The 16,575-nt window shown below is 51.1% G+C and overlaps 1 protein-coding gene across 6 annotated transcripts in view; it reads right to left on the bottom strand.

Annotated features, from left to right (window-relative positions):
• Positions 1-5,547, bottom strand: part of ARMC8 (armadillo repeat containing 8) — a 182,327-nt gene extending 176,780 nt beyond the window's left edge. For 2 of the 6 annotated variants that reach the window (XM_063933053.1, XM_063933054.1), the window contains exon 1: positions 5,423-5,544. In XM_063933053.1, coding sequence (XP_063789123.1) covers positions 5,423-5,479 — 57 coding nt within the window. In that variant the 5' untranslated portion in view covers positions 5,480-5,544. Of the gene's footprint in view, positions 1-5,422 lie in introns of all 6 variants that reach the window. The other 4 variants (XM_063933049.1, XM_063933050.1, XM_063933051.1 and 1 more) reach the window with 4 other exon arrangements.
• Positions 5,548-16,575: the final 11,028 nt, after the last annotated feature.

Genomic DNA, 16,575 nt, shown 5'->3' with positions numbered 1-16,575 from the left:
GCGACATGCAGAAGTTGGGGTTGGTAATTTGGTGCAAACATGAATGGATGTTTCCAGTCTATTCTAGAAGCAAAGGGAGTACTTTTTTAGGTACACCCAGTATTGTGTATACCAATAAAAGTGACTACTGTGTGTGTAGTGTTCACTCTAGGCTGTTTTAGCAGGGCGCCGCGCCCTGCCCGTTTTTTAGCAGGCAAAACCCGCCCTGCCCCTTTTGCGGCGCCCTGCTAGAACAGCCGCCCGCTCCCTGCCCTCCCGGCGTGTATAGATGCCGTGCGCATGCGCGTGGCATCCATTCACGCATTGGGAGAGGGCTGGGGGAAGCCCAGAACCGACGGAGGTGCTGGGCACGCCCCCAACAGTGACGTCGCCGGCCACAGACGCTCTCTATAGTAGCGTCTGTGGGCCGCACCGCCCCCTAAAATGACGTAGGCGTGGCCATGCCCCCTAATTTGCGGCGCCGCGCCCCCATTTCGGACGCGCGCGCGCACTTGTGCCCCCGGAGTCCGGCGCCCTGCCCCTTTTCACTCCTAGAGTGAACACTAGTGTATATGACGCATATCATCTATTACTATAATTATCTTTTCTTTTTAGGGAGCCACAAAAGGACTACAGCTCTGTACAAAGAGCAAGCAGCAAAACAGTACATTCAATTTTAATACAGCACGTTACATAATAACCAATTACGCATAGCAGAACCAACAGCTACAAGGTACATGGTAGAGCAGAATCTTACAATAAATTGAAGAGCAATATAAGAGAACAGAAAGGGAAAGAATAAGGAGCAATCCAACGCGAGTTGAGCCTGAAGCTAGGAGATTGTGGAAAATGAAGGAGAGATGACAAGATCACCAAGGGATGTAGTTTAAAGGGAGAAAGGAAAAGGGCTGCGAACGGACCCTTGGGGAACATCAGCAAGTAGAAGGGGAGTTGAGACAGGGGTAGACGAAGGAGTAGTCGGTTAGGTAGGAGACCAATGGATTTGAGGGATTGTAGGATGTCAGGGTGGTCCACAATGTTCATGGCAACAAAGCAGTACTGGAAGATGGGTAAGAAGAAATGTCCCTTAGACTTAGCCGTGAAACCATCATTGGCGACTTTGGGAAGAACAGCTTTGTAGAGCAGGTGGAACAAAAGCTAGACTAGAGGTTCTCAAACATGTTCCTCAAGGCACCCCAGTGGTCCAGGTTTTAGGTATATCCATGGCTCAGCAAAGATGATTACATCAAACTGGCTGAGGTGCTAATTAAATCACCTGTGGCCAAGCATGGCTAAACTTAAATCCTGGACCGTTGGGGAAGCAGATTAAGGAGGGAGTGGAAGGAGAGGTGGCTTAGACAAGCCCTTTGGGAAACTTGGAGTTGAAGGGGCAGTGACAGTGCCTTAGTCATAAAAAGATTTGGTGTTGAACTTTTTTTGAAGAAGAAGAAGGTGGTTAAGGATGTGGACTTACTCTTTAGCAATGCAGGTGGTGGGGGACAAGGGTGGGCAGGTTGGATGGAAAGGATGGAATGAGAGAAGCCTGATGGGAAGAGAAGAAGTCTAAACAGATTGATTTGATTTTGTATGCAAAAACAATAAAAAATTCAGACTGTTTGGGAGCATTTACAGACTTAAAGCGGGCACACTGCTCTGTTACACCATCAGAAAAGAACAAGTACAGCTTCAACATCTCCAGACAACGCCAAAGAGAGTTTTCTACATCACTGTACAACAGGCATTCAAGTACCCAATTCACCAATCCAATTGCCTGACCTAGAATTGCTGCTCCACACGTCAGGATACCATTGTCACACATTAAGAACATTCTTGAAAAAGAGCTCACCAGTAAGAGAAACATTTATTTTTACAATAATCACAGTGGTACAATGCACAATATGAGAATCTTTTGCATTTTGCACCGCGATTCAATTGTTTTATCGCACCCAAACTCCCATCCAAAGTGACGGGAGATCTGGGGGCGAAATTCAAAATTGCTTTCGCCCATGTGTTGGGTTTAGCTACATATAATGGTGAAATCCAACAAAAGTTTGGGAGCTACAAGATAAGTGCCGCACATTTCAGCTACATCAGTACAGGGAGGGAGAGGGGGGGCAATGGAGCATCGAGCTGAAATGCATCTCCCTGTGGCTAAACGCGCCTGAACAGAGCAACAATAGAATTGCTCCTTCACGCGCTACATAGTGGCAGCCACGGGGAAAAACAATCGAACCCCCTCCAAAGAGCACCAGCGCTTGGTGTACCCAACCATTAGATAAAAATGCACATAGATCCATGCATGTATAACAACTGCACTATTGTGTCTAATATTCGATGCAATTTGATGCAAAGTAACACAGTACGTTGTATGTTTCCTGTCTTAGGGCCTAATTCAGACTGGATCGCTGCAGCGCCAACGATTGCAGTCTGAAGCCCTTTGGGGAGACCCAGTGAGATGCTAAAAGCATCTCAGGGCTGCGATCACTTCTGCCTGACTGACAGGCAGAGGCGGGGCGGGAGGGGACGTGCCAACGGCGTTAGAACACCGTTGGTGGTGTGCGGTCCGGACAACGCATGCGTGTCTGGACTGTTGCGGGGGCACGCCTCGGCAGCTGCCTGACGTCACATGCACCCGCCCAGGAAGTGGCAGGTAGCAGCTTGTCAGTGCAGCTAGACTGCACAGGCAGGGAGCTACTCGGCGGGTGCAAGAGCATTCCCGCCATGCGATGCTTTCGCACCCTTGCGGAGGTGGGTAGGGCCTGACATGCTGAGCGGACTAATCCTGTGCCCTGTGCTGGGCGTGCCCCCGCATGTCTGAGTAACTGATTGTAGCACATCTACCGTCAGTGCTTTATCACCCCCTTAATACAAACATTACTTCAATCCCATTTCTTTGAGGTCACCCGCTGGGTATCTGGAAATATTTTCGTCTGATGCTGCAAGAATTATTACGGTTCAGACAAGCACTTCTTTTTGTTTGGTACTCATATAATGACACATTTCATTTGGTTCACATCGCGCTTTTTTTTTTTTATAGTGTGTGTGTGTGTGTGTGTGTGTAATATGATACATAATGATAGTGATTTGATCCATCGACTATCAACCACGTCAATCTCTTCTGGAACAATTCTTTAATTAACCAATTATTTCATTTGAATGTTAATAGGTCAGATAGGAAAAGAGACAGATAGAAGAATTCTCTGTATATAAAAACTAGAGATCTAGGCAAGAAGAAATTCCGTCCCCCTACTGCACTGCAAAAACGTCCCCAAGTGTCCTGTCCCTGGTCCCCAAGCAGCTAACCGTAGGGTCTATTTACTAAGCCTTGGACGGAGATAAAGTACCAGCCAATCCACTCCTAGCTGCCATGTCGTAGACTGGGTTTAAAAAATGACAGGAGCTGATTGGCTGGTACTATCTCTGTGGACTTAATCTCCAGCTAAGGCTTAGTAAATAGACTCCTGTGCACCATACTCTGCTGTCAGACACCGGGGTCTATGGTGGTCATTCCGAGTTGATCGTAGCTGTGCTAAATTTAGCACAGCTTCGATCGTTAACTCAGACATGCGGGGGGACGCCCCACATGTCATCACCGACCCCCCACACAAATACAAAAGCATCGCACAGCGGCGATGCCTTTGTATTTGAGAAGTAACTCCCGGCCAGCGCAGCTCCTTCGGCTGGCCGGGAGTTACTCGTCGCACCCGCTGGCCGCAGCGGCTGTGTGAGACGTCACACAGCCGCCGCGGGCCGCCCCCCCTGTCTCAGAGGCAATCGCTGGGCACCGACGACTGCCATGAGCTGGTGCCGCACAGTTCCGACCTGATCGCTGCGAGTGATCAGGTCGGAATGACCCCCTGTGTACGAAGGGGCAGATTTAGCATGGAACGCTGCTATGAAAGCATTCACATGCTGAACGCCGCCGCACTGTGCGTGCGCACACTGAGATGCGAACGCCTTTGCCTGATTGACAGGCAGAGGCATTTGCAGGGCGGGAGGGGGTGTGGCTGCGGGGCTGGCCGCGGCAGCTGCGTGACGTCCCATGCAGCCCCTGCGACCCAAAAGATGGCAGGTAGCAGTCTGCTTAGGTCTCACGCATGCCTAGTTGAGCCAACCGGGAGGTGAGACACAGCGCGTCTGCACTAAGCTGATGCAATGTGAGCCCTGGCAGGGATCGCCGGAGGGGAGAGTTTGCACTCCCCCACTCCGGCATCCAAGATGTTCATATATCTCGTCGGCATTGCTTACCGCTTCACCTCTGTAAAGAAGAGAAACAAGAAGCGCTACAGCGGCACGATGCATGCCGCTATAATACTTCTGCCCCAAAGTACCAAACAAGCTGCTCCTGTCATTTTCCAAACACAGCCTGTAACACAGCAGTTAGGTGCCGACTGGAAGGTACTTTATCTCTCTCCAAGGCTTAGTATATATAGACCAAACTGTTCTGCATAAATGGATGATGGACTAGAAGGGTGAGGAGCCGGGAATCCCACATACACAATATATGGAAAATAACACTAGATAGTAGGAGAGGAGCCTGTGCTGACAGGTGGGTGCAGGGAGGAGGCACAGGGACCAATGTCTGGGCACCAATCACTCTGCCCCATGCATCCGGGCACCAGTCACTCTGCCCCATGCGTCCGGGCACCAGCCACTCTGCCCCATGCGTCCGGGCACCAGCCACTCTGCCCCATGCGTCCGGGCACCAGCCACTCTGCCCCAGGTGTCCGGGCACCAGCCACTCTGCCCCATGCGTCCGGGCACCAGCCACTCTGCCCCATGCGTCCGGGCACCAGCCACTCTGCCCCAGGTGTGCCCTGCCCCAGGTGTCCGGGCACCAGCCACTCTGCCCCAGGTGTCAGGGCACCAGCCACTCTGCCCCATGCGTCCGGGCACCAGCCACTCTGCCCCAGGTGTCAGGACACCAGCCACTCTGCCCCAGGTGTCCGGGCACCAGCCACTCTGCCCCAGGTGTCCGGGCACCAGCCACTCTGCCCCAGGTGTCCGGGCACCAGCCACTCTGCCCCAGGCGTCCGGGCACCAGCCACTCTGCCCCAGGCGTCCGGGCACCAGCCACTCTGCCCCAGGCGTCCGGGCACCAGCCACTCTGCCCCATGCGTCCGGGCACCAGCCACTCTGCCCCAGGTGTCCGGGCACCAGCCACTCTGCCCCATGCGTCCGGGCACCAGCCACTCTGCCCCAGGTGTCGGGGCACCAGCCACTCTGCCCCAGGTGTCAGGGCACCAGCCACTCTGCCCCAGGTGTCCGGGCACCAGTCACTCTACCCCATGTGTGTCAGGGCTCAGGGCACATCAGGGGGTACCGGGCAGCAGCCACCCCCACACCATGCCCCTGCCCCGTGTGTGTGGAGAGCCCCCTCGGCCACCCCCTGACCTGTCCCTGTGCCCGGGCTGGGTGCGGCCTCCCCCGGGGACATACTCACAGACAGCACGCTCATCCGGAGCGGAGGCTCCGGCACACACGCCGCCATCTTGGTCATCCCGCCCACCGCGGCACTTTCCACACAGGCACGTATATGTAGTGCGGGGAGGCGGCGGGGAGCGGGGCTGCGGGGAGCGAGCGGCGGACACACGGAAATTCCGCCTCATTTTCTACTGGATTATTTTTTATTGCAAGCGGGCGAGAAGGCGGGAGGTGTGCGGAAAGTGCGGACGGGGGGCGGAGGCCGGCTCTACACGGAGTGACAGCTGCTGTGCGGGCTCTGGACGTGGGGAGGATGCTCAGTGCTCACATGTTCCTGGGTAGCGTCTAGTTTCTCTTCGTGCAGAGGACCTTTCCCATAACCCCCTGGGTCCATGTCACAATCTATTTTGGAATAGAAGCAGCACAGTCACTAGTCTCACTTCCACGGGGGGACCCAGCGACATCTACAAGGGGGGGACACATACACAGGAGAGACGGCACAGGGACATCTACAGGGGGGGGGAGACCTCTGCAGGGAGCAAACTCCGGACCCAGTAAGGAAACCTGTAGATCCTCATACAGTATGCATTCTTAAGGCTACTTTATGGATTCTAAACTGGTTTCTTCTGTATGAGTTATGCAATTTATCATTCATCCTTCATTTAAAAGATCCGAAGATTCATATGATAAAAGAAGTAAAGAACTGCTGCCCTTGCAAAAGTGAATAAACATGTCTATATGTGCAAATCCTCATACTGTTCATTTGCATCTGTAAAAGAACATCTGTTGCAGTCTCTTATACCCCTTTGGCTTTTCCTATGGGCTCATTGGTTGGAGAAAATAATTTACAGTAGTTTTCATGGTGTTAATGACCTAGATAGATACAGGGTTGGTTCTATATCGGAGGGGCTGAAGGGACCTTGTGACGTTTTGAGTGGAGGAGCTACGTCACCAGGGGGAGGAGCTACGGGCGAACAGGGTACCCGAAAAGTACCCTCGCGGGCTCGCTTCGCTCGCCACGCTTCGGGCACGGTGGCTCGCTCCGCTCCGCTTCGCTCACCACCTAATTACTAAAGGTAATAGTTGGTGGCGTGGATAGTAGAGGAACTATCCCGCTGGCCTAGCTCCTCCCCCTTGCGTCGTAACTCCTCCCCCTTACGGAAAAGGTCCCTTAGCCCACTTGATTCTAGCATCTACCATAGATACAGGCCTGGCCAACCTGTGGCTCTCCAGCTGTTGTGAAACTACACATCCCAGCATGCTCTGCCACCGTTTTTGCATTCCCTAATAGAAAAACTGACAGAGCATGCTGGGACTTGTAGTTTCACAACAGCTGGAGAGCCATAGGTTGGCCAGGCCAGAGTCCTAGAAGCATAAGCTAGGCGTTCATACATGCACCTAGAACATTTTTTAATGGAGCTGCTTTAGCTTCTTAACGCATGGAACCATGGGGGTAATTCCAAGTTGATCGCAGCAGGAATTTTGTTAGCAGTTGGGCAAAACCATGGGGGTAATTCCAAGTTGATCGCAGCAGGATTTTTGATAGCAATTGGGCAAAACCATGTGCACTCACTGCACTGCAGGGGAGGCAGATATAACATGTGCAGAGAGAGAGAGATTTGGGTGTGGTGAGTTCAATCTGCAATCTAAATTGCAGTGTAAAAATAAAGCAGCCATTATTTGCCCTGCACAGAAACAAAATAACCCACCCAAATCTAACTCTCTTTGCAAATGTTATATCTGCCACACCTGCAGTGCACATGGTTTTGCCCAACTGCTAAAAAATTTCCTGCTGCGATCAACTTGGAATTACCCCCCATGTGCACTGCAGGGGAGGCAGATATAACATGTGCAGAGAAAATAAGATTTTACTTACCGGTAAATCTATTTCTCGTAGTCCGTAGTGGATGCTGGGGACTCCGTAAGGACCATGGGGAATAGACGGGCTCCGCAGGAGACAGGGCACTTTAAGATAGAATTTGGATTCTGGTGTGCTCTGGCTCTTCCCTCTATGTCCCTCCTCCAGACCTCAGTTAGAGAAACTGTGCCCGGAAGAGCTGACAGTACAAGGAAAGGATTTTGGAATCCAGGGCAAGACTCATACCAGTCACACCAATCACACCGTATAACTTGTGATAAACATACCCAGTTAACAGTATGAACAACAACGGAGCATCAGATCAACCCTGATGCAACCATAACATAACCCTTATTTAAGCAATAACTATATACAAGTATTGCAGAAGAAGTCCGCACTTGGGACGGGCGCCCAGCATCCACTACGGACTACGAGAAATAGATTTACCGGTAAGTAAAATCTTATTTTCTCTAACGTCCTAGTGGATGCTGGGGACTCCGTAAGGACCATGGGGATTATACCAAAGCTCCCAAACGGGCGGGAGAGTGCGGATGACTCTGCAGCACCGAATGAGCAAACACAAGGTCCTCCTCAGCCAGGGTATCAAACTTGTAGAACTTTGCAAAAGTGTTCGAACCTGACCAAGTAGCTGCTCGGCAAAGCTGTAATGCCGAGACCCCTCGGGCAGCCGCCCAAGAAGAGCCCACCTTCCTTGTGGAATGGGCTTTTACTGATTTCGGCAGCGGCAATCCAGCCGCAGAATGAGCCTGCTGAATCGTGTTACAGATCCAGCGAGCAATAGTTTGCTTTGAAGCAGGAGCACCCAGCTTGTTGGATGCATACAGGATAAACAGCGACTCAGTTTTCCTGACTCTAGCTGTTCTGGCTACATAAACCTTCAAAGCCCTGACCACATCCAGTAACTCGGAATCCTCCAAGTCACGAGTAGCCACAGGCACCACAATAGGTTGGTTCATATGAAAAGATGACACCACTTTTGGCAGAAATTGTGGACGGGTCCGCAATTCTGCCCTGTCCATATGGAAAACCAGATAGGGGCTTTTATGTGACAAAGCCGCTAATTCTGACACACGCCTAGCTGAAGCCAAGGCTAATAGCATGACCACCTTCCACGTGAGAAATTTTAACTCCACGGTTTTAAGTGGCTCAAACCAGTGTGACTTCAGGAAACTCAACACCACGTTAAGATCCCAAGGTGCCACTGGAGGCACAAAAGGGGGCTGAATATGCAGCACTCCCTTCACAAACGTCTGAACTTCAGGCAGAGAAGCCAGTTCTTTTTGAAAGAAAATAGACAGGGCCGAAATCTGGACCTTAATGGAACCCAATTTTAGGCCCAAAGTCACTCCCACCTGTAGGAAGTGAAGGAAACGGCCCAGCTGGAATTCCTCCATGGGGGCATTGCTGGCCTCACACCAAGCAACATATTTTCGCCATATACGGTGATAATGTTTAGCCATCACGTCCTTCCTAGCCTTTATCAGCGTAGGAATGACCTCATCCGGAATGCCTTTTTCTGCTAGGATCCGGCGTTCAACCGCCATGCCGTCAAACGCAGCCGCGGTAAGTCTTGGAACAGACAGGGCCCCTGTTGCAACAAGTCCTGTCTTAGAGGCAGAGGCCACGGTTTCTCTGAGCATTTCTTGCAGATCTGGATACCAAGTCCTTCTTGGCCAATCCGGAACAATGAGTATTGTTCTCACTCCTCTTTTTCTTATGATTCTCAGCACCTTGGGTATGAGAGGAAGAGGAGGAAATACATAAACCGACTGGAACACCCACGGTGTCACTAGTGCGTCTACAGCTATCGCCTGAGGGTCTCTTGACCTGGCGCAATACCTCTGTAGCTTTTTGTTGAGGCGGGATGCCATCATGTCTACCTGTGGCAGTTCCCACCGACTTGCAATCTGCGTGAAGACTTCTTGATGAAGTCCCCACTCTCCCGGGTGGAGGTCGTGCCTGCTGAGGAAGTCTGCTTCCAAGTTGTCCACTCCCGGAATGAACACTGCTGACAGTGCGCTTACGTGATTCTCCGCCCAGTGAAGAATTCTGGTGGCTTCCGCCATCGCCACCCTTCTCCTTGTGCCGCCTTGGCGGTTTACATGAGCCACTGCGGTGATGTTGTCTGACTGAATCAGAACCGATTGATCGCGAAGCAGGGTCTCCGCTGGACGTAGGGCGTTGTATATGGCCCTTAGTTCCAGGATATTGATGTGAAGGCAAGTCTCCTGACTTGACCACAGACCTTGGAAATTTCTTCCCTGTGTGACTGCCCCCCAACCTCGGAGGCTTGCATCCGTGGTCACCAGGACCCAGTCCTGAATGCCGAATCTGCGGCCCTCGAGAAGGTGAGCACTCTGCAGCCACCACAGGAGAGACACCCTGGCCCTGGGGGATAGGGTGATCAGCCGATGCATCTGAAGATGTGATCCGGACCACTTGTCCAACAGATCCCATTGAAAGGTCCTCGCATGGAACCTGCCGCAGGGAATGGCCTCGTATGATGCCACCATCTTTCCCAGGACTCGCGTGCAGTGATGCACCGGGTCTGGGACTCAGGGTCGACAACAAAAAGGTCGACACACCTTAGGTCGATGCCAATTGGTCGACACACCTTAGGTCGACATGGACAAAAGGTCGACATGGACAAAAGGTCGACAGGAACAAGGTCGACATGGAAAAAGGTCGACATGAGTTTTTTATGTTTTTTTGGTGTCGTTTTCTTCGTAGAGTGACCGGGAACCCCAATTAGTGCACCGCGTCCCCTCGTATGGCTCGCTTCGCTCGCCATGCTTCGGGCATGGTGCCTTCGCTCCGCTTCGCTTGGCACAGATTACCGTTCCAATCGTAGTCCACGTGGATCGTTAAGTATGAAAAGGTTCGGGAAAAAAAAACACATAAAAAACTCATGTCGACCTTTTTCCATGTCGACCTTGTTCCTGTCGACCTTTTGTCCATGTCGACCTAAGGTGTGTCGACCAATTGGCGTCGACCTAAGGTGTGTCGACCTTTTTGTTTTCGACCTGGAGTCCAGATACCTGATGCACCGACACCTGCTTTGGTTTTAATAGGTCTCTGACCAGTGTCATGAGCTCCTGAGCCTTCTCCATCGGGAGATAAACCCTCTTCTGGTCTGTATCCAGAATCATGCCCAGGAAGGGCAGACGAGTCGTAGGAATCAACCGTGACTTTGGAATATTTAGAATCCAGCCGTGCTGTTGTAACACTTCCCGAGAGCGTGCTACGCTGATCAGCAACTGCTCTCTGGACCTCGCCTTTATGAGGAGATCGTCCAAGTATGGGATAATTGTGACCCCTTGCTTTCGCAGGAGCACCATCATTTCCGCCATTACCTTGGTAAATATTCTCGGTGCCGTGGAGAGACCAAACGGCAACGTCTGGAATTGGTAATGACAATCCTGTACCACAAATCTGAGGTACGCCTGATGAGGTGGATAAATGGGGACATGAAGGTATGCATCCTTTATGTCCAGAGACACCAAAAAATCCCCCCCTTCCAGGCTTGCGATGACCGCTCTGAGCGATTCCATCTTGAACTTGAACCTTTTCAGGTATATGTTCAGGGATTTTAAATTCAAAATGGGTCTGACCGAACCATCCGGTTTCGGTACCACAAACATGGTCGAATAATAACCCTTTCCTTGTTGAAGGAAGGGAACCTTGACCACCACCTGCTGAAGATACAATTTGTGAATTGCAGCTAACACTATTTCTCTGACGTCCTAGTGGATGCTGGGTACTCCGTAAGGACCATGGGGTATAGACGGGCTCCGCAGGAGACTGGGCACTCTTAAAAGAAAGATTAGGTACTATGGCCCTCATTCCGAGTCGTTCGCTCGGTATTTTTCATCGCATCGCAATGAAAATCCGCTTAGTACGCATGCGCAATATTCGCACTGCGACTGCGCCAAGTAATTTAACAATGAAGATAGTATTTTTACTCACGGCTTTTTCATCGCTCCGGCGATCGTAGTGTGATTGACAGGAAATGGGTGTTACTGGGCGGAAACACGGCGTTTTCGGGGCGTGTGGATAAAAACGCTACCGTTTCCGGAAAAAACGCAGGAGTGGCCGGAGAAACGGAGGAGTGTCTGGGCGAACGCTGGGTGTGTTTATGACGTCAAACCAGGAACGACAAGCACTGAACTTATCGCAGATGCCGAGTAAGTCTGAAGCTACTCTGAAACTGCTAAGTAGTTTGTAATCGCAATATTGCGAATACATCGGTCGCAATTTTAAGAAGCTAAGATACACTCCCAGTAGGCGTAGGCTTAGCCTGAGCAACTCTGCTAAATTCGCCTTGCGAGCGATCAACTCGGAATGAGGGCCTATATCTGGTGTGCACTGGCTCCTCCCTCTATGCCCCTCCTCCAGACCTCAGTTAGTATCTGTGCCCGGCCAGAGCTGGATGCACCCTAGGGGCTCTCCTGAGCTTCCTAGAAAAGAAAGTATTTGTTAGGTTTTTTATTTTCAGTGAGTTTTTCTGCTACGTGGGACTGAGGGGAGAGAAGCGAACCTACCTGCTTGCAGCTAGCTTGGGCTTCTAAGGCTACTGGACACCATTAGCTCCAGAGGGATCGAACACAGGCCCAGTCCTCGGTCGTCCGGTCCCGGAGCCGCGCCGCCATCCCCCTTGCAGAGCCAGAAGAACGAAGAGAAGTTGAAAATCGGCGGCTGAAGACTCCGGTCTTCATTAAGGTAGCGCACAGCACTGCAGCTGTGCGCCATTGCTCCCTTAGCACACCACACACTCCGGTCACTGATGGGTGCAGGGCGCTGGGGGGGGGGCGCCCTGGGCAGCAATTAGATTACCTTACTTGGCGAAAAGCACATAATACAGTCTGATAAACTGTATATGTGCATTAACCCCCGCCATTAAAGTACATAAAAGGAAAGAAGCCCGCCGCTGAGGGGGCCGGGCCTTCTTCCACAGCACACCGGCGCCATTTTCTCTTCACAGCTCCCCAGGCTCTCCCCTGCAGTATCCTGGTACACAAAGGGTAAAAAAGAGAGGGGGGGCACATAAATTTAGGCGCAAAACTGTGTATATAAGCTGCTATAGGGGAAAAATCACTCAGTATAGTGTACATCCCTGTATTATATAGCACTGTGGTGTGTGCTGGCATACTCTCTCTCTGTCTCTCCAAAGGGCCTGGTGGGGGAACTGTCTTCAAATAGAGCATCCCCTGTGTGTGTGGTGTGTCGGTACGCGTGTGTCGACATGTCTGAGGTAAAAGGCTCCTCTAAGGAGGTGATAGAGCGGATAAGTGTGTGGGAGGGTGTCTCCGTCAACAACGCCGACACCTGTTTGGATATGTGTAAGTGCTGAGGTAAAATTATTGCACAAAAGGTTAGGGAACAGAAAGGAAATCTACCCTGGTCTGTCCCTATGTCACAGAGTCCTTCAGAGTCTCTCTATGTTCACTATCCAAAATAACAAAGTATCGATACGGAGTTTAACTCCACTGTCGACTACGATAATGCAAAGTTACAGCCAAGAGGGCTAAAAGATATTCAATATATGATTATTGGAATAAAACATGATTTGCATATCACTGATGACTCATCTGTCCCTGACACGAGAGTACACATGTTAAGGGGAAGAATGCTGAGGTAAATTTCCCTCCTCTCATGAGGAAAAAGAGCGGGAATCTCCAGACAAGAGACGGCAGCTTCCCACAAGAGAATTCTCAGGCTGTATCCTTTCCCCACTAGGGCCAGGATGTGTTGAGAATCTTCCCCTTGGGTGTCCTGTTTGCACTAGCTATTCTCAGGGATCCTGCAGATAGTGTGCACATTCTAGTATACTACCCAGACCGGCGATTGTGTCGGCATGGGTTTATAGCGCTGTGGCAGCGTGGACAGGTACCTTATCAGCAGAGATTGAGACCCTAGTATGCATATAAATATTTTAAGATGCTGTCTTAAGTGATAGATATATAATTATAAAGCATGCCCAAAGGGACATGAGTATACTGGGTCCTAGAGACAAAAGCTATGTCGATTTCTGCTTGACGTGTCCTGTAGAATATACATTGGACAGATGATGCCGACTTAAGAGGCATATGGAAGGCTGAGGATTGTGTGTAGGAAGGTTCTCGGGCCTGGTCTCCACAGCTATAGGTGGTAATTCTGATATTTTGCCTTATATTCCTGCACAGCCTAGGAAAGCACGACATTATTAAATGCAGCTTTTCGAATAAAGAAACAAGAAAGTCTGAGGTGCGTCTTTTCTTGTCAGAGCCGGGGGCAGAGGAAAGAAGCTGTACAACACAGCTAGTCCCCAGGAACAGAAGTCCTCCCCGGCCTCTACAAAAATCCACCGCATGTCGCTGGGGCTCCACAGGCGGAGCTAGGCCCGGTGGGGACACGCCTTCGTAAGTTCAGCCACAAGTGGGTTCACTCCCTGTTAGATCCCTGGGCAATAGAAATTGTATCGCAGGGATACAGGCTGGACTGTGAGTAGATGCCCCCTCACCGAGGACCCGGCGGGCTTCCCCCCAAGAGAGGGAGCCAGTGTAACTGCAATTCGTAAATTTTATCTTCAACAGGTGGTGATCAAGGGTCCCCTCCTTCAACAAGAGGGTGTTATTATTCGACCATGTTATAATCCCGAAACCAGACGGTTCGGTTAGACCCATATTAAATTAAAATCCCTGAACATATACCTGAAAAGGTTCAGGTTCAAGATGGAATCGCTAAGAGCGGTCATTGCAAGCCTGAAATGAATCGGGACATAAGGGATGCATACCTTCGTGTCCCCATTTATCCACCTCATCAGGCGTACCTCAGAATTGCGGTACGGGATTGTCATTACCAATTTCACCAAGGTAATGGCGGATATGATGGTGCTCCGGCGGAAGCAAGGTGTCACTATTATCACATACTTGGATGATCTCCTCATAAAAGCGAGATCAAGAGAGCAGTTGCTGGACAGCGTATCACCTTCTCTGGAAGTGAAACGGCAACACGATTGAATTCTATATAGTCCGAAGTCGCAGTTGGTTCCTACAGTTCATCTGTCTCGCCTAGGCATGATCCTAGACACAGACCAGAAGAGGGTTTATCTCCCGATAAAGAGAGCTCAGGAGCTCATGACACTGGTCAGGAATCCATTGAAAACCAAAACAGGTGTCAGTGCATCACTGCACTCGAGTCTTGGGAAGGATGATGGCATCATACGAGGCCATCCCCTTCGGCTGGTTCCATGCAAGGACAATGGAACTTACTGGACAAGTGGTCCGGATCACATCTTCAGATGCATCGGTTAATCACCCTATCCCCCAGGGCCAGGGTGTCTCTCCTGTGGTGGCTGCGGAGTGCTCACCTTCTCGAGGGCCGCAGATTCGGCATTCAGGACTGGGTCCTGGTGACCACGGTCGGATGCAAGCCTCCGAGGGTGGGGGGCAGTTACACAGGGAAGAAAATTCCAAGGTTTGTGGTCAAGCCAACAGACTTGCCTTCACATCAATATCCTGGAACTAAGGGCCATATACAACGCCCTAAGTCAAGCGGAGTTCCTGCTTCGCGACCAACCGGTTCTGATCCAGTCAGACCGCAGGGGCTCATGTAAACTGCCAGGGCGGCACAAGGAGCAGGGTGGCGAGGGTAGAAGCCACCAGAATTCTTCGCTGGGCGGAGAATCAAGTAAGCGCACTGTCAGCAGTGTTCATTCCGGGAGTGGACACGACCTCCACCCGGGAAAGTGGTGACTTCATCAGGAAGTCTTCACGCAGTTTTGCAAATTGATGGAAACTGCCTCAGGTGGACTACATGGCGTCCCACCTCAATAAAAAGATAAAAAAGGTTTTACGCTGGGTCAAGGGACTCTCAGGCGATAGCCGTGGTCGCACTAGTAACACCGTGGGTGTTCCAGTCGGTCTATATATTCCCTCCTCTTCCTCTCAGACCCAAGGGCTGAGAATTGTAATAAACGGAGGAGTGTGAACAATATTCTTTGCTCCGGATTGGCCAAGAAGGACTCGGTACCCGGACCTGCAAGAAATGCTCTCAGAGGACCCATGGCCTCTGCCTCTCAGTCAGGACATGTTGCAACAGGGACCCTGTCTGATCCAAGACTTACCGCGGCTGCGTTGGACGGCATGGCGGTTGAACGCCATATCCTAGCGGAAAAGGGCATTCCGGATGCAGTTATTCCTACGCTGATAAAGGCTAGGAAAGACATGACAGCAAGATTTTTTCACTGTATATGGCGAAAATAGGTTGCTTGGTGTGTGGCCGGGAAGGCCCTACAGAGGAATTCCAGGGGGGTCGATTCCTGCACTTCCTACGGTCAGGAGTGACTATGGGCCTAAAATTAGGATCCGTAAAGGCCAAGATTTCGGCCCTATCCCTTTTTCTCTCAAAAAGAACTGGCTTTACTGCCTGAAGTTCGGACGTTGTTACAGGGGTGCTGCATATTCAGCCCCTTTTTGTGCCTCCAGTGGCACCTTGGGATCTTAACGTGTGTTGGATTCCTAAAATCCCACTGGTTTGAGCCACTTAAGACCGTGGAGCTAAAATATCTCACGTGGAAAGTGGTCATGCTTTTGGCCTTAGCTTGGACTAGGCGTGTGTCAGAATTGGCGGCTTTGTCATGTAAAAGCCCATATCTGATCTTCCATATGGAAAGGGCAGAATGGAGGACTCGTCCCCAATTTCTCCCTAAGGTGGTATCATCGTTTCATTTGAACCAACCTATTGTGGTGCCTGCGGCTACTAGGGACTTGGAGGATTCCAAGTTGCTGGACGTAGTCCGGGCCCTGAAACTTTATGTTTCCAGGACGGCTAGAGTCAGAAAAACTGACTCGCTAATTATCCTGCATGCACCCAACAAGCTGGGTGCTCCTGCTTCAAAGCAGACTATTGCTCGCTGGATCTGTAGCACGATTCAGCTTGCACATTCTGCGGCTGAACTGCCGCATCCTAAATCAGTAAAAGCCCATTCCACAAGGAAGGTGGGCTCTTCTTGGGAGGCTGCCCGAGGGGTCTCGGCTGTACAACTTTGCCGAGCTGCTACTTGGTCGGGTTCAAACACTTTTGCAAAATTCTACAAGTTTGATACCCTGGCTGAGGAGGACCTTGAGTTTGCTCATTCGGTGCTGCAGAGTCATCCGCACTCTCCCGCCCGTTTGGGAGCTTTGGTATAATCCCCATGGTCCTTACGGAGTACCCAGCATCCACTAGGACGTCAGAGAAAATAAGAATTTACTCACCGGTAATTCTATTTCTCGTAGTCCGTAGTGGATGCTGGGAGCCCGTCCCAAGTGCGG

The sequence above is a fragment of the Pseudophryne corroboree genome, chromosome 7, assembly GCF_028390025.1.
Source record: "Pseudophryne corroboree isolate aPseCor3 chromosome 7, aPseCor3.hap2, whole genome shotgun sequence".
In the NCBI taxonomy this organism is placed as follows: Eukaryota; Metazoa; Chordata; class Amphibia; order Anura; family Myobatrachidae; genus Pseudophryne; species Pseudophryne corroboree.
This window is presented reverse-complemented; position numbering and strand designations above follow the sequence as displayed.